This window comes from Vicugna pacos, chromosome 2, assembly GCF_048564905.1.
Source record: "Vicugna pacos chromosome 2, VicPac4, whole genome shotgun sequence".
Taxonomy (NCBI): domain Eukaryota; kingdom Metazoa; phylum Chordata; class Mammalia; order Artiodactyla; family Camelidae; genus Vicugna; species Vicugna pacos.
The window spans coordinates 45883602-45902882 of record NC_132988.1 but is presented as its reverse complement, the minus strand read 5'-3'; the positions used below and the strand labels follow the sequence as shown (position 1 = coordinate 45902882).

At 38.0% G+C, this 19281-nt stretch overlaps 1 protein-coding gene across 2 annotated transcripts in view; it reads right to left on the bottom strand.

Moving 5' to 3' along the window:
- Positions 1-1855: 1855 nt before the first annotated feature.
- The window catches only part of PAPSS1 (3'-phosphoadenosine 5'-phosphosulfate synthase 1), a 105737-nt gene continuing 88311 nt past the window's right edge, over positions 1856-19281 (bottom strand). For both annotated transcript variants that reach the window (XM_031690607.2, XM_072939208.1), the window contains 2 exons: positions 16906-17135; positions 1856-2574 (listed from right to left, as the gene is read on the bottom strand). In XM_031690607.2, the coding sequence (XP_031546467.1) occupies positions 2436-2574; positions 16906-17135 (369 nt within the window). In that variant the 3' untranslated portion in view covers positions 1856-2435. The remainder of the gene's footprint in view (positions 2575-16905; positions 17136-19281) is intronic.

The window sequence follows — 19281 nt, the reverse complement described above, 5'->3', positions numbered from 1 at the left end:
GGCATTGAGATTTCCAAGACCACTTGGCAGGAGAGGTTTGGTGTAAGGGTTGAAGGTTTTAAATATTGGTTTGAGCTCATTTTTATGAACTGGAAAGGAAAAATATAAAATTCCTGCATATATCATATTTGTAGATTAAAGACACACATACTAACCCGTGGACTGGAAGAAATCATTAGGTGCTTTTCTTTTCCATCACTCTGGAACACAGAGAGGGTGGCCAATTCCAAGAGTACAGTGGCCTGGAATCATGTCCCTCTCCGGTGGGTTGGAGGTGAGGGGGCACGGTGCGACTTAGAAAGGATAACCACATGATAGAACACAGTTACTTTTCAGACCACATTTCACTCTAATGATGTTAACCTTGATTTCTGTTCTTCATGTTCTCATCTCGATTTTATGAGTAAATTTTTGTAACTTTAAAAGAGTAAGTCTTCTGAGTGTCAAGTATTAAAAAATTTTTTTCTCTACTTTAAACTTTTAAAATAAGCTAATAGTAAAAATCACCTTGAATTTAGCAGTATTAAGATTTTAATGTGAAGTAGACATTTTTTTCACACGCCACCTGTTATGATCAGGGTTCTTGGCAAACAATTCAAACTTCAGATAATTTAGGCAGCAAAGGAATATATGGGAAAGCTGTTGGGTATGTTACAGCACTGATGGAAAATGCAAGAGTGAGGCTTAGAAAACGGTCAGGAACAAAAGGAGGTTGCAGAGGCCTCAGCCAAGGCCACACCACTGGAATATTCGAGATAAGATACTACTTCTGCACAGAAGACCCCAGTGCCATAGGCGCCACCTCCACTGGATACTCACTGCCCTCAGAATCTCAACCCTGTCACTGCTACCGTGAAACCAAGATTCATTCTGTCCCTACATCTTTATATCACTTCCTACATTTTCAGCACTTGAGGTGGGAGTTCCTGAATTAGCTGCTGAGTCACACCTAAGCTGTTTGTGGCTGGAGAGGGATAATCTATGGTGCCCTTCAACCTTTGTGGATTTACATAAAGGAGTTCTCCCCAAAAACAGTCTAGCTAATATGGAACTAAAAAAGTAGTATCAACCATCAGCTCTAATTTTTCCCATCAACATATCCATCCATATACTTTTTATGTAACCTGCTCATGAGTATTTTCATTCAGTATCCACTAGTGAATAAATCAATCCACTAGAAAATATCTACATATTCTCCATCTTTTTCTACCTATCAACTTTCTCACTAATGGAGTCCCTCAATGACCTGTTTTTATTTAAAAATTTTTTTTCCTTCTATTTCTTTTCCTAATTCTATTTTATTACCATTTGCCTTAGTGGATAGTGACTATCCACTATCTCCATGCATAATCTGCTATCTCTTCATAATGCTGGATTTTCAAGGCCAGATCATACAAAATTATTTCATCATAGGAATTATAATTGCAAATAAAAAATGCATGCATCTCAACCAAAACTGTATATCCAGATCCTAAATAAGCATCTCCACTTGAATATTCTACTTAAGAATATTCTGCAAAAGCAAACTTGATAGGTTGCTTCCACTGCCTCCATCCCCCACAGCAAATGAACTAATTGGGTTTCACCTACCTCCCTCTATCATGTCTCTATCACTGGTACCACTATCTTAGGTATTTTTAAATGTTACAGAAATTTGAGGAAATGGGTTGAATTTTTGGATGGATTGAGACTGCATGATTATTTTCCCACTTAAAATATCACTATGAAACAGTGCTCAGAACTGAATATTTGATTACAGTAAGGGAAGATGCCTGTATTTTCCCTCCTCTCAGAAACTTTTTCACAAGAAGGATAAGGTACATGTAAGCAAAACAATTTTAAAAATTCACATACATAAGAAGCCAAAAGTTTAATTTTATTGAATAAAGAAAGTTCATTCAGGGTTTACAGATATTAATATACTTTGTAACAGCTGAGAGATCAATAGCTAATTGGAAGAAGAAAGAAAGCAGTTTATACTTTCAATGTAGAAAAAAAATCTAATTGCTACAGATGTCTTGTAAAATTCCCAAAACAAGGTCTAGCCAAGTTTATTGTTTAGTGATTTTTTTTTCTTCTTGCAAGAGATCAAAAGTGAGATTCGATGGGTATACTATTGGTTACAAACTAATATAACAGCTTGAAAAAAATCATCAGACAGAAGCATAAATAGAATACAAAAAGACTAGGTTTTAAAATTGTATTGCAGGAATATTAACTATAATAAGTGGAAAAGATACATTAAAACCAGGAGTGTGTTACACTGGTTCAGAACAGAACTCATAAGGCAGACCAAAACTGATGCTAGTTAAGGAAAAGGGCCTGTTTTTAGGAAGCATGTCCAGATACCACCACAAAGAAATACCAACAGTAAGTACGTGGTCCCTTCTTGTTACTTAGCGAGATGTCAGAAGTGAAGTGACTGGGGTGACAGCTTAAGCTTTCTCCAGGGATTTGTAGTATTCCACCAGCACGGTCCAGGCCTTGGGAGCCATGAAGCCTTCAGGAGGTTTCTGGCCTTCTCGGGCAAGTTTGCGCATTCGTGTTCCTGAAATAAATTCAAAGTCTTCATGGCTGAAAGGGAGAAAAAAAAGAGAATTTCACATTTTTAAAAACTCAGTTATAGTGAAATTTTTTAAAATATTTGTTCCTCTGTTCATGGTAGACAAGATTAATAAGAAAAAAAATCTGGATGAAACGTGGTACTTAGGAATATCAACCTGATTTCAAGTTTGTCATTGAGCAAAACACTACGCTATCAAAAATTACTTATTTTTAGAAGTGGGAAAAGTACTTTTTAACTGAAATTTTTACTGAGACCATTGTAGATTCAAATTCAAACGCAACTGTAAGAAATGATGCAGCAAGATCCCATATGTCCTTTGCCCAGGGTCTCCCAATAGTAACATTTTGCAAAACTACAGCATAATATTACTATTAGGATATCAGCCAGGAAACAACCCATCAACCTGACTCAGATTTCCCTAGTTTTACTCATACTTATTTCTCTGTGTGTTTACTCAGTTCTGTACAATTTTATCACATGTGTAGGTCCATGTATCCACCACAGTCAAGAATCAGAACAGTTCTAAAACCACAATGATCGCGGAGTTGCCCTTTTATGTCCATACCCATTTCCCACCCTCCCCCCCCTCCTCCCAGCCCCTGGCAACTAATCATTTAGGAATAGGATTTTTTTTTCCCTGAAAAAACAAAAAATTTAATATAGCCAGTAGAGATTGAAAACTTTTTAGGAAGTTTGAATATGAGAGGCTAAATGCATGCTGGAACAGTAAAACAAAAACTGAAATTTTAAAAATAGCAATAGCAGCAAGTAAGTAGCAATAATTAATATTATTCCACTGATATTACACAAAGGTAGTGTTCTGTTCATCCTCATACCTACAAAACACACAGAAGCCCTCAGGCCCTTAGACCACTAAGCACCGAGCACTGGTGGCTATGACACATACTGTCTACTAGTAATTTCAACCCCTTCCCTCAAACAAGGAAACCAACCAGATAGCAGACCAGGACCCGTAAGAGTTCTGGGTCACTCAGGTCACCAGACCACAAGCCCTGTTTATTCCTGGTTAGTGGCTATATGTTCCTTTCCCACTTCAACATTTGTAGAGTTAACCCGGGAATCAAGTGAAACCATAAACTGCCAAGTGGCCCTCGCTTCTAGAGGTATGCCAGGTATGTTTTAACTAACAATCACTCTTCTAGGAATCTGTGTAAAGGAAATAATGAGAGATGCAGGGAAATACTATACATAAAGTCAGCTATCTGAAAGTTGTTTTTCGACAGTAAAATGTAAATGATCTAAAAGTTGAAGGTCTAAATAAATTACAGCATAGGATAAAATGTTCATTATGTTATAATGAAGTGAAATAATCAGGGCCCCAACTGTATATAGAATACTATTGCAGTTCTGTTAAAATGAGGGGGTGGGTGGAGGAAAAGGCCATAAAGAAATGCACCCAAATGTTAATGGTGGTTATTCCTATGCAGTGGTATCACGGGTGCTTTTAATTTTGTCCATGATGCTTTAAATGATCAATATCAAAATCAAATTTAAAATATCAAATTATTATCAATGAAAGCTTACTTTTAAAATCTCTATCCACGGTGATTTTAAGTAATTTTAAATAATATGACCTTTAATTAATCTGAAACCTCAATCATTTGGAACACTGCCCTGATGAGAGCAGGTAAACAGGATGCGGACAGAGCATGACTTTCTCTATTCTGGCTCCACGGGAGTTACAATGGCCACTAATTCACCCCTAAATGACAGACCCCAGCAGCACAAGTATACCTCAACAGTGCTGGGGACACAACACACATTCAATAAATACTGACCACTGATCAGGTACTTGATTAGATTTCTAACTAGGAACTCACCAAGTATTTGGTGAAATATGAAAGCACAGAAAGGCATATACACAGAAAAATTCTATCAGTTTAATACAGGACCACTCAGAGTCTTAAACAAGTCACCATACTTCATCCTCTGGCGAAAAGAAAAAAAAAAAAACAAAGGAGGAGATAGGGCTTCTGACTGCTGTGGTTAATCTGAGCTCCCTGTATGTCCCCTCTTCTCTAAATCTAGATTGTTCCCACTGGAGATTTTTACCCACCATTGGTGATCTCTTCAACAGTCATCTTCAGATCTGGTTTCTTTCTGACCTCGCTCACCTCCACTTCAGCCAGGGAACCCACACACCTAACTTGTTCCTAGCTTGGTTCACTCAGTCTATCGATGAGCTCTCGGGTCATCCACTCAATAGGACTGATCTCCTGACCAAGAAAGAAGTACTGTGATTTCCTCACGATCAAGAGTTTACACCAGCTTCTGGCCTCTCCCCCTTTTCTAATTTTCACTGTCTGTGTGATCAATGACCTGACTGCTCACTGGGCTTCTGAACCTTGGGCTTGGCTGTATTACCATCCATCTCCACACACCTCTTGCATCTGGCCTATCCCTATGCCTGCCCACTACTGTTACTTTCGAAGATCAATGTGACTCTTGGTCCTGGATCTAGTAGTTCTCCCTCTTACATTTGCTGCTGGCCCTGATTCTGGCCTTTCCAACTCCCCAGTGAGGTACCCAGACTTCAATGGATGTCCTACTCCCCTTTGAAACATGTCTAAGAGTTCTACCCTGCAATGCTATACACACAACATATGAATATAAAATAGTGTAACTCATTTAATCAGCCACAGGCAAATCAATGTAAATGCTTTATAATCTCATCTCTTACTATTAAGCAGAAGGCATTGCTTCTTCAACTCAGGCATGTGACATCTTCCCCTAGTCACCTGTCTGCTCTTCTAGTCCCTGCACCACCAGAAAGACAGGAAGAAATACATTCATTTCAGTATTTCAATAGCTGTCATCTTCTTAGGTAAAACATCTTTTAAATGTCTGTACACATTTTCAAAGATGACTGATGAAAAGGAAAGGTTAACAGATGTTGCTTCAAAGCAAGATGGATTCAAGTAGTTTAAGTCTAGGGAGTCTCTCCCACTTCTATCAACTGTTCAAAGTGCAAGAAAAGTCAGACCCACTATAATAAAGTGTCCCAGGCAGATGGGCGGGTTACCAGAGGTGACAAATGAAGTAAGCTATTATCTTTCTCCCATGTAAGTGGCTACAACTTGAAGGAAGACAAAGAAATTGACTGCATGTCAGACAGGCCTAGGAAAAAAGCAAGACTCTGAGAAGAGATTTCTAAAAAATTCTGGAAAGGTTAGGGTTAGAAACATAGTTTTAAAAATTGAGTTTGAGAAAATGGATAAGCTCTCCAAAGAAAGAAGACTCACCAAGAGTAAAAGCATCTGTCAAGGGAGTAGGAAGAAAACCATGATGATTGCATGCAGGCCATGGAAAGAGTAAAACGTTAAGGCCACAGAGAGGCTAAAAAAGACGACCACAAGGGAAAAAACAAAAACAAAAACAAAGAAAACCTTGGATATACAAATCAGAATTTAAATTTTCTTTCATCAAGGAGCTTTAGTGGATGATGAAGGAAAGAGAAGGAGTGGTAAAATGGCAGAGATACAGAGTGGAGAAAAGATGTGTTGTTTTTGTTTTTGCTTTTGTTTTTAAGGAAAAGGGAGGTCTTAGCAAGTGTGTGGCAGAAGAAAATAAGTGGCAAGAATGAGAAAAGGAAGGAGGATGAAAGCCAGGAAAGGGAACCAGGAAACCAGGAGAGAAATGAAAGATGGGGAAGTCAGTCTGGAATGAGAGAGCACAGAGAAAAGGAGGAGGGTCCAGAATGAAGAGAAGAATAGTGATGACTTGGAGTTAGAAAAAGATGACATGGTTAATCCAAGATGGTCCGGTCCTCACCATCTCAATAAAGATGTCAAGTTGCCTCCTGAGGGTAACCAGAACCTGTATGGGAATGAATTGATAACAGAATGCATCAATACAGTTAGCTGACTTTTATCTCCAGGCCAGAGAAGTTACTCGTCAGGGCAGGGCTTAGCAAAGGAAGTCAAGGGTGTGAAGGGGTCCAGATCGTTCCAGTTGTATCTAAAAAACCCTCACTCAACCTGATGGAAAACTGGTTAGTTCAGCTGAGAATCAATTGCCAAGACATTAACTGTTTTAGTTCCTTAAGATGTTCACTTATCAATTCCCTAAATAAGTCTCATTGATGAAAATTATGACCCTACATCTCTTTGGCAATGTCAATTTTAAATTTTGACTTCAAAAAAGGAAACCCTGTGTCATGTGCATACAGTAGATTTGTTCTTGATGGCAATGAGAAAGAAGTGAGGGAACAGCTTGCTAGATGACTCTGCCCTGACTTTTTGATTAAAGGAAAAAAGCCAGACCCATTAAAGTCCTTTCTTTTCCCCAGAATGCCAAACTGTCTGAAATCCAGAAGTTTGCTTGCATTCCTTTTGAAATTGCACTTTAAAACTCAGGTCCCTGGGTACCTCTTTTCCTGACGCTATTTCACACTCCATCTGCCCCACATGCCACAAGCATTTCTTCATCACTTGAAATGGGAGTTTCTGCTTCCACATGGTGGTGGTTCCACTCCACCCTGGCTACGGAAAACATATTTACTTTCCTCAGCCTCATGCTTGTACTTCTGTCACATGAGGATTTTACTTTTTATCATACGTCAGGTACAAAGAAGAGCCACTATCTGTAATCTATTCACAGTTACATCTTTAAATGGCCAGCATTGCACAGAAAAAAATTAGATCAGGTAAAAACCAAGGCATTCCGGAAATGATCTAAAACTAACTCTGAACGTTACCTGTGAGTAATCAAGAATCTGCCAGAAGCAGGGAAGGCTGCTAAATAAAGGACCTGAGGCTTTCACTACAAAGCAAGTCTAGTTAGGCCATCTAATAACACTCGTTAACCAATCCCTATGGCACCAGAAAAAAGAAACACAAGTCTGTTTTCTTCCTTTTTGAAACCACTTGGTCACAGATTCTTATAATCCACAGCTGACAGAATGCCTCTTCTTTTAAAAAAAGCCAAAAAAAAACTCCCCCAAAAACAAAAAATCCCAAAGGGGACGGGGAAGGGTTAGAACGCAGGGACAGAAAAAGCACATCATTTAGCAGACCATGTGGGACCAGCATCTTATCCCATGTGAGACACACTAACTACATGTGGCCAGCATCTTGACTAACTCCTAAGTACAATGACTCGTGGCTACTTGTTGAAGATTTTAAATCTTTATAACCATGTGCGGTCTCTCAGTCCACAGATGTGGCCATCAGAGCCACCAGCACAAGCTGTTCAAATAGACAAGAAGCCGGGGTCAGGAGGTGGGCCTTTGAGTGTATCTTTCGATGGTTCATATTCAATTAGACCAGCTTTAACCAAAAAATGTTAACTAGATGATAAGCCATCAGAGAAGCAAAAGGGAATTTCTCTCACAGAACAAAAAATAATGGTACTAACTTACAAGTGAATCTAATGAAGTACTTTGGGGCTAATTAACTATTCTCTAACTCAAAAGAAATTCATATATAAATATACACTAAAACACTAAGAATTCTCTTCAAACACAAGTCATCTCTTCAAAACTAGATAAACAGTTATTTATGGCTTTCTTTCTCAGAACCAGAAAGCTCTGGTTGGCATCATACATGACAAATTTAACATTTTCTATTTCCAAACCAAACATCAACTGAAATACATAAAAATGTTAATTATTTTGAGCTAATTTAATTTACAAAAATCCTTAATTCATCATGTTTTCCTCTCCTCAAAAGTCTTATAAATAAAAGCTGGAGAACAGCTCCTATCATTCAGTCAAATAACACATTTCCAGGGAACGCCTACTCATCTTTTGGAGCTTAGTCCAAATGTCACTTGCTTCTTTTCTTCCAATGCCCCTGTGACAACCTACCTAAAACCTAAACTACCATTTCATTAACTCTGGCCTGCACTAACACACACCTTCACACTGACCTCCCTTCCCATCTTTCTCTTTTCTATCCTGCTAGGTCATTTCTATACTTATGAGCCATGTAGTTTCAAACTTGTCTTTGTTTTAATAAACACTGCAAGTGTAGTTACTTTGTAATCCATGTCTGGGTAATTCTAGTATGTGATGTCTCTGCAGGTCTATTCTGCTAACTGTAGTTTACTTTTATTTTTTTTTCTTGCTTTGGTGCTTTGTTTCCTTGTCTACTTTATCATTTTTGACTTAAACTATTCATCAAGCTTGTATAATTATGGGAATAAGTTGCGGCCTTGGACAAAGAAATAATGCTCCAGAGAGAGTCTATGTTTGCTTCTGCTGAATATTTAGAGGCATGCCCAGTTAAGAACCACCAAAAACTAATTTCATGGCTTGAGGGCTTTTTGATTATTTATTACTTTCATTTTGATAGAACCCAGGTAATAAGAGTTTGGCCCATTTGAACAGTTCTGAGCTTCTGAGCCTAAAACTCAGTGGTCTGCTCAGTCCCCTGAGGAAGGGGAGTGAGCTCACTTCAGGTTTTCCCTTAACACTTAAGGTGGGACGGAGCCTCAGCTTAATGGGAGTGTCTCCAGCTGGACTCCCCACCTAGGTCAGGATCACGGAAATTAGTACTCAAGTTTGCTAAGTCCCGCAGGACAAAAGTAACTTCAACACAGCTTACCTGAAGTCCTACCCTTTACTTAATAGTTTAGCCTTACAGTTCTTACCAGTGCCACAATACTCTTAAGAAAATGTTTCCTTTCATCAGAATTTTTTGTTAATTTCTTGGGAGAATCAATCTATATAATCCCACTTACCTAATTACCAAAAATCTGAACTTTCGAGTATCTAATGTTTACTGTAACAACACTATCTTTTTAAAATCTATTCCAGTTTGTACCTATTAAGGAACTGCCTTATCTAGTCCGTATCTCTTCATCCTCCTTTCACGCTTTTCCAGTCCACCCTGGCCTTCTTCCCAAACCCTCTGAGTCTTCTCACCTCAGTACCTTTGCCTGTGCTTATCCCTTTGTCCAGAATGCTATTAACTCCTTCTTTACCAAGGGAATGCCTACTTATCTTTTGGAGCTCAGCCCAAATGTCACTTGCTCCAGGAACCCATGCCTGATAATCCAGACTCTGACTAGTCAGAAAAGTGTTAGTGGAGCTCTCCACAGGTCTTCTGGCAAAGCACATGCCACCTTTAATTAACTGTGTTGTTAGTGGATTACTGCCTGTCTGTCTTCTCCAGAATGTAAATTCTATGAATGAGACAGAGGGAAGCGGGTAGGGCAAAACCATTAAAAGAATGACACAGCAGTTAGCAAGAAGATGGTAAAAGAATCAACTCCCAACAGACGTTGAGCTTCAATATATACTCACTGAAATACAACAGCATGCTAAATGGCACTCCCACAGGCACCAGGACAGTTTTAAGGCTGACCATAAAAGGTCAAAGGGTGGGTGGTGGCCCAGTTCCTGGGAATCTCACCCCCTTCCCCAAAGTAGTTGAAATAATCTTCCCACTTGTTAGCATATGAAGTTTCTCAGCCCATAAAATTAGCAGCAGCGAGCCTCAAGCCTTGTGGCTGCTCTCTCTTCTGAGTGAGACAGCCCGCACTCTATGGAGTGTGTATCTCTCTGAACGAATCCACATTTACTCAACTGTGGCTCACTTTTCAATTCTTTCCTGCTCAAAGCCAAGGACACACACTTGGTGGGGCATATCTCAGGGACTCAACAGAGACCTGGGACATGGCCATCCTCACACCTCACATTTTTCCTGTATCATGAGGGCAATAACAATATCTGCTTGTTTCCAAGCACAGTGCCCACCCCTGGCAATGGCATGTAGGAAGAAATCAATAAACAGCTAAAAAATGAATGAAGCATAGCAAAGTTGAAAAGTATTACACTAATTTCAATGTAACATGTTGACTTTAAAACAAGATACAGTAAATATAAAATACAACATGTGATTTGATTTTCAAAAATATACATACTAGTATGTACCTAATTATGATTCAAATGTATAGTAAGAGAAGACAATGCAAAAGATTTTAAATTAGATCTTATCTGTTAATGGTTATGTAATAACTCCCTGCAATAAAATATGTGCAAAATCTAGAAGCACAGGATAATAAATTCATGCAATTACAGTGAGACTTCTACAAGTCTTCAGAAGAAACATCAAAATTAATAAAAACAAAGCGTTTCGTGAAATTAATGGAAAAGGCAGTTCTCCAGGAGTCTGACAGAAATATTTATGTGTGGCAAAGACTACAAAGACTACAGAGCCAGGATGAGAAAGACAAGAATTCACACAAGAAATATTTCAGGGGCCAACACAGCAAGACTTGGATGTAAAGAGTGAGGTGAAAGAATAAAGGACTTCAAGATTCTACATCATGGGAAGAACAAACAACTAAGGAAATTTAGGATTTGGAGATACATGAGGGGAAAGGTAAAGTTGCTTCTGTGCATTTTAAGTAATACCAAGAAATCTAAGCAGAAATGCACATTAGTGTGGTAGATGGAATTCTAAGATAGCCTTCATGACCTTCACCCCACAGTGTTACTCCCATGACATGTCCTTTACAGCAAAAGGAATTTTGCAAATGCAATTAAAGTTACTAATCAATTGACCTAAAATAGTGAAATTATCTGAATGGGCCTAACTTAATCGTTCAAGCCCTCCAAAAGCAAAGAATGTTCTCAGGTGACAGCAGAAGTCAGAGATCTGAAGCATGAGAGATTTGACATGAGGGAGGTTCTACTGCTGAGATCAAAGTGCCCACAAGGAAGAACCTAAATGTGGCTTCTAGCTGCAGAGAGAAACCCGCACCAACAGCCAGTAAGGAGATGGGGACCTCAGTCCTATAACCGTAAGGAAATGAATTCTGCCGACAAGGGTCATCTTGGAAGTTGATTCTTTCCAGAGCCTTCAGATAAGAGCCCAGCTAGCCAGAGTCTAGTCCAGCCCACCCAGACTTCTGACATAAAGTACTGTGAGGGGATAAATGGGGGATGTTTTACACCACTAAATTCATGTTAATTTGTTACACAGCAATAGAAAGCTAAGACAATTAGCAACTTGGAAACACCAAGGTATAGCTTTCAGAGTCACTGCATAGGAACCAGTAGAACAGATGAGCTTTCCTGTGGAAAGTATACAAAAGAAGTGAAGAATATATGAAAAAGTCTTTAAGGATGCCTCTAATTAGAGTACTATTTAAAAATGACACAAATAGTACATGATTTAAGGTATATTCCAGCATTAAAAACATGAAAGAAATACTCTATTGACAACATGGAAATAGCCAGCCAGCAAACATTTATGTCCACCTGTCCCTTCACTTCCCTGTTTCCACAAGGCAGTCTCACTCTTGTGCTTTCTTTTTACTGAGCTGCATTTGTCTAATTTTGCAATTGTCTACCCAAATACAAAGAAGATTTACTGCATAAAGGAGGAAACATTACAAACAACTGAATTATCTCTAAAAGTTCATAGTATCTGAAAGAATGGGCTTTAATCTTGTAGTCTTAAAACTAAATTTCCTTGAGTCATTATTACACTAATATGAACCTACTTAACTTCCTAAGTATAAACAGATGGTTTTTACCATAATTCTTATCAATCATATCTTGCCTGGAATCTTCACAAAGTTTGTTTTTTTCTCCCTAAACCTTGTCTTACACTGGTATTTAGTCAAATCAAAAGCTACAAAATCATTAATTACATAAAAGCTGGCATTGAATAACATCCATTAATCAAACACAAGACAACCTCATATGTGCATAATTAATAACTCTGTTTTCTCACTACATCAAAGACTATCGCCTTTCCACAAAATTTTAATCACTTTCCAACATATTCCCATCAACTTAATTATATTTGAACACAAACACAAAAACTAAAAAACTAAGGCAGTTTTAAAGCCTCCCAAGTTACAATTTATTAAGATTTGGTAATTCAAAAAAATTCCAAGAAAATGAGCCACTCATGCAACTAAGACACAATTCATCACTGGAAAATCTTATGAGAACTGATGTAATTATTTAGCTTTTGAATGATTAAAAGAGAGACTTAAAGCAATATTACACTGATTTAACAAAACATGAAAGTTATCAAGGGCTTCCCAGCATATCATTCAACCACAGACAGATGGCTTCTAGGGTCCCTGTGTGACTTAATCAGCTGATCATGCAAAGAAACCAGAGTAATGAAACACAGCAGCACAAGAAGTGCAAAGGAAAAGCTCAACTCTATTTAGTTTTGTTTCCTCAACTCATTAAAATGGAAACCGACCTAAGGTTTAAGTATTTGGCAACTAGTGGAATGATTCTATTTCTCACTCCTCACTCTATATGTGACTATTACTTTCAGAACAAGGTTATGTTCATTGCAGCTTGTACACAAACTACACAAATAAATTGCATGCTAGGTGAGAAGCAAAGGGTTGCCCTGCCAGCGCTCCATCTCTGACACTACATATTTTTTTCTGACACTACATATGTTAATAAATTTATAGGAAGGCAAAGCTACCCTCCATGGGGGTTCTTAGTGGAGGGGCTTTCAAAAGAATTGCCAATGTGTAGACCCCTCCTCAGACTAAATTAAAATCTCTGACATAGTCTGAACCATGAAAGGACAGAACTATATTTGAAAGTTTTTTATTTTCCTTAACATTTAATTTATATTTTTGGTTTCAATCACCTTTTACCATAATATAGTTCAAGGTTTACTATAATTGCTTTTATTTTTCTTAAAAAAATTTTTTTAAGCTTCTAAGGCATATCTTTGGTAGAAAAAGTCCATTTACAACTTCCAGTACATCACTTTTACAGCTGTACTTTTTTTAAGACGGTGCAGTTGTAGTATGTATGTATGCATGTATATAAGTATATATACACACACGTATGTATACATATACATAAGCACACATACATATTTATTTTTAGGCCAAACAAAATATGCCACAATTTAGAACTATTTTCTAGGTATTATACAAAAGTAAAAATGTTCTGGCTTCTTGCAACTTCTTCTTGTGGTATGGTTCGGAAGTATATTGTACCTGAGCCACACACTGATCTTCAGAATGTCACAGTCTAGAGTGGGTCCTGCCTTGAATCCCACACCAAGGCCGTGGGGGACTGTTAGGAGTTCTTTAACATCTCTCCAAACCAGTCATAAAAGCCTTTTCTGTTCACCGACTCATAAGATTTTCCTGAATTTTAGCTCAGAAAGCCTGTGCGATTTCTCCAGAATTATTTGTGTTACACGAGAAGCCAACAAGTCCCTCAAGCTCCACTGTTAACAGCAGTATTCCTTTATCCAGCAATTTATCATTAAATTAAATGACACCAAACTTTACACCCCCTTCAGAAACAAGAGAATGTTTTGATTTTTTTTTTTTTAAGTTTCTTTTCCCTTCTTGTCCCTTCTATTACAAAACGAGCCACACCAAATGAGGACACAGGGTGAGGGTCAGCGTTATTCTTGAATGTAGAGTCAAACTGCAAAGTATCATGAAAAAAGATGAGAGCTCTCAGATTAGAAGTTATTAGGCTCAATGTTCAGTTAACACCTGTCAGTAGAAGGGAACTGATAAAATATAAATGAAAAACAAAGCCAGCCCTCCAGAGTCATGATTTCCACATCAAAGGATTCAATCAACCTCTGATTGAAAGCATTTGGGGGTGGAGTGTTTAGGGAGAGAATTTCAGAAAGTTCCAAAAAATAAAACTTGAATTTGCCAGGAACAGGGAACTATTTACACAGCATTTACAATGGATTTGCAACTATCTACATAGCATTTACATTGTATTAGGTATTATAAGTAATCTAGAGGTAACAGAAAGTACAAGGGAGAATGTGTGTAGGTGATATGCAAATACTGCACCATTTTCTGGAGGGGACTTGAGCATCTGAAGATATTTCAAGCTTTTTCATTACTATTTTATTTCAAACATTAATATTTTAAACCTTTTTATTATTATTATATTTGTTATGGTGATCTATGATCTTGTTGTTACTATTGTAATTGTTTTGGGGAGGCCACAAATCATACCAATATAAGATGGCGACCTTAGTAAGTGTGTGTGTTCACCACCAACCAGCCATTCCCCTCTTCTCTCTCTCTCTCCTAAGGCCCCCATATTCCCTGAGATGCAACAATATTGAAATCAGGCCAACGAATAACCCTACAATAGTCTCTAAGATTTCAAGTCAAGGGAAGAATTGCACATCTCCCACTTGAAATCAAAAGCTAGAAATGATTAAGCTTAGTGTGAAGGCATGTTGATGACTGAGACAAGCCAAAAGCTAGGCCTCTTGCCCCAAACAGCCAAGTTGCGAAATCAATGCCTGGCTTCAAAGTTCCAAACGACAGGCTCACTCTCTTGTTAGAGGCTATTGCCAGCTGGGGACTGGAAGTTGAAGCCAATGCTCATTTACAGTTCTGAAATTCCTAGGGTCTTTAAGAATGATGCTCAGTCTACTCTGCCTGTCCTCCATAAATGGAACAACAAAGCCTAGGTGACAGCACATCTGTTTACAACAAGGTTTACTGAATATTTAAGCCCACTGTTGAGAACTGCTCAGAAACAAAAATACCTTTCAAAATATGACTGCTCATGGACAATGCACCTGGTCACCCAAGCTCTGATGGAGATGTACAAGGAGATTAATACTGTTTTCATACCTTCTAACACAACATCCATTCTGCAGCCCATGGATCAAGGAGTAATTTTGACTTTCAAGTCTTATTATCTAAGAAATACATTTCAAAGGCTATAGCTGCCATAGACAGTGATTCCTCTGATGATTCTAGGTAAAGTCAATTGAAAGTCTTTTTGAAAGGATTCATCACTCTAGATGAAGTTAAGAACATTCATGATTCTTGGGAAAAGGTCAAAATATCCACACTAATAGGAATTTGGAAGAAGTTGATTCCAACCCTCAAGGATGACTTGAGTGGTTCAAGACTTCAATGGAGGAAATAACTGCAGATGTGGTGGAAATAGCAAAAGAACTAGAATTTGAAGCGGAGCCTAAAGATGTGACTGAATTGCTGCATCTCATGATGGATCTTAAATGGATGAAGAGCTGCTTCTAATGGGTGAACAAAGAAAGTGGTTTCTTCAGATGGATTCTACTCCTGGTGAAGATGCTGTGAAGATCGTTGAAATGACAACAAAGGATTTAGAATAGTACATAAACTTTAGTTGATAAAGCAGTGGCAGTTTGACTCCCAATTTTGAAAGAAGTTCTATTATGGGTAAAATGCTATCAAACAGCAATGCGTGCTACAGAGAGATAGGTCGTGAAAGGAAGATTCCATCAGTGTAGCAAACTTCACTGCTGTCTTATTTTAAGAAATTACCACAGCCCAACCTTCAGCAACCACCACCTTCATCAGTCAGCAGCCATTAACATCAAGGCAAGACCCTCCATCAGCAAAAACATTACATACAACTCACTGGAGGCTTAGATGATGGCTAGCATTTTTTAGTAATAAAGCAATTTTTAATTAAGGAATGTACATTGCTTTTTTAGAAATACTGCCTTTGCACATTTAGACTAAAGTATAATGTAAACACAGCTTCTATATGCACTAGGAAACCAAAAACTTTGTGTGACTCACTTGTTGAGATAATCATTCTAATTAGTGGTCTGGAACTGAGCCTAAGGTATCTCTGAGGTATGCCTGTATTGATATTATCTGCAGATAGAAATTAATACAATTTTGTCAAATGTAGATAGATACATGCTCAGTACTATCAATAATTTGCACTGAAAGGTTATTCATTTTTGTCTCCTTCTAAGATCTTTGAAGAAAGAAGAAAGGAGTCTTCACCACTCTGAGTGGTCAAGAGCGTAGGCTCTGGGCCATTGCTGCCTGGGCTCAGCCGCTGAGCTGCCGTCTGCTGGCTCTGCAACCTTACGCAGGTGATCTGAACCACATATGCCTCGGCTTACTGCTCATTTACAAAGCAGGGAAAAAAGTAACACCCACCTCACAGGGTTATTAATTTAATTAATTTAATACCTGTAAAGGAATTGGGATAGTGCCTATCACACCACGATTGCGCAAATATTAAACTCTCTCTCACTACAGAGATCCCCTGGGCTTACCAGTATCATCATCGCTAAGTCCTTGGACCACTTCTACACGCTCAGTATTATGGCAGACAGAACATCAATACTTCCCTTAAGAAATTCACAAAAAAATTCCTGAAATCATGCACCAAGAAACCAGATTCAATTTTTATCTCTACTTCTAACTTCTGAAATACTGAGAAATTCATTTCCTTGGTTTGCCTTTGCCTGAAATGAGTACAACAAAGCTTGTCATCAGCAAAGTTGGTATAAAGACAAAACAAGACCTTAAAGCCCTGGGAGCAGCTTAGAGCACAGGGTGTTTCAGAGATTTGTACAGAGAATAAAACTTACTGCTCAGCGTCATAGTAGTCCATACGCTTCTTTTTCTTGTTGTAAGCTGCAACTCGAAAGGGAACTATCTCCAAGGTGATCAGGCCAGGGGCCATGGTCAGCACTTTGGCACCATGAGTTGGTTCATAAAGATCCTTGCCTGTTTCTGGATGAGGCATGCCAGCAGGGTCTCGTCCAACGATGTAAAAATTGGCTCCTGCGACCATCCGTGCTCTGCAATGCCACTGAACCTAGAATAAAAGTTTTCACATTAGATAACCGTGATTTTATGACCAGTACTTAGAAATGGGAAGTGGATATTAAACGCATACAATTCTTATACAATCAGTATCTATCAGTAGGAAACCTCAACAAATTTAAATGTTCTTGGGAAGCCAGAAACAAAACTGGAAACCAATGTCCTTCCAAAAACTCTAAAAGTATAAATGTATATGGATGCTTATATATATATGTGTGTGTGTGTGTATTTATATATTTGTTTTATTGGTAAGAGATATATGAATGTCTCCATGTGTCTGATTTTACACAACTACTAGATGTCATTTATATATAGTTCAAAATCTAATTTATTGGTTAGATCAGGCTAGTGATTGATCCTTTGAAAGAGGCAACTGAAAGGGGCTCCTGGGATAATAAGAATGTTCTGTTTCTTTTTTCTCAGCTTTATTGAGCATAGCTGACAAATATAAACTGTTCATATTTAAAGCCTACAGCATGATGATCTGATATACATATACATTATGAAATATTTACCATAATCAAGCTAATTAACACGCACACTATGACACAGTTACCTTTTTGTACCTATGGTGAGAGCACTTCAGATCTACTCTCTCAGCAAATCTGAAGTATACAATACAATATAATTAACCAGTCAACAAGCTGTACGTTAGAGCCTCAGAACTTACTTATCTTATAACTGAAAGTCTATATTCTTTCAGACCAACCCTGGAAATAAAACCTTATACCTAATCCACTTGGGTGTTAGTTATAGGAGTTCCTGGCAATGTTGTTTCTTGACCCACAGTCCAATCCTGGTGCTGGTAATCAAGAGTATGCTCACTGTAAGAGTTCACTCAGCTGTACGTACACTTGAGCTATGTGCACTTTTCTCTAAGTTATACTTTAGTAAGTTAAAAAAAAAACTTGATGAAAATGATTTAAATTACACAAATACTTACTGAGAAACCGGTACTGAGATAATCCTGTTAGCTAAGTGACTACTACCCAGGATACTAGGTAAGAATAAAACGAGGTGTGGTTGTGATGAAACAGCCATGTGGCATCCAAAACTACTAGCTTTTTGACCTACACTTCCGTATTAAGACTTCCAGTTTAACACCTAGAACTGTGGAACTTTAGAAGTTAAAGTAAGGGGTCATCATTCTCATTAAACTCAAAGGTTGAGTGACTTGGCCAATAGTGTAGAACAAACCCAGGTCTAGAAATTTGGTCTTAGCTCCCCTTCAGTATAAGGCTCCATTATTTAGTGACTTACCAAAACCATCTCAGTTCTACGTGAAAATAAGTATAAATGATGACCACTACACATCACATTCATTTTACTTCTCTTAATAGTTTCTCTTATACCAAGTACTTTATTTTTATCAACATAGTTCAGAAAGCACAATAGCATGGGGGCAGTCCGTTACCCTACACTTGAACTGCACCTGAGGCGTTTCAACTTTTTTTTAGTTGTTTCTACTGATATATACCTTTATATTTCTAAATTGAATGCATATGCTGCTGTGCCTTGACAATTTAACTTTAGATACTATATACAGTTATCCCTCAGTATCCAAGGATGCTCAAGTCCCACAGTCGGCCCTCTGTATCCAATTCCGTGTACATGTGAACCTGCACAGTTTAAATTTGTGTTGTTCAAGGGTCAACTGTAATACAGATGTTCTTTCCACATTACTTATTTCCACATTCACTATAAAAGATATTTGACTCTTACTCCACTATCCTCATTCACTATCGCATTCCACTTCTGGTGAAATAAACATTCATCTGTAAAATGGGAATTACAATAGTACGTATCTCAAACAACTTTTAAGAAAATTTACAGATGGAGTATGTGAGGACTTAGAACAGGACCTGGTGCAGAGTAAGTATACAGTAAATGTTAATTAGCTGTTATTATCACCTTTATCTTATTCCTTTCTTTGTACAACTATTTGTTTTTCCTAGAGTTAATAATTCCCTTGATTTTTTTCTGTTTGTTTAGTTTTCCATACACCTGTGTTTCTATGTACCTTGTATTATCCTTTTTCCTGAACACATACTTTAATATAATTTTCAGTCTCCCTTGCAGCATGGCCATATGGCTGGCTTCTGGTCAATGGAATGAGAGCCAAAGTGATGTGTGCCACT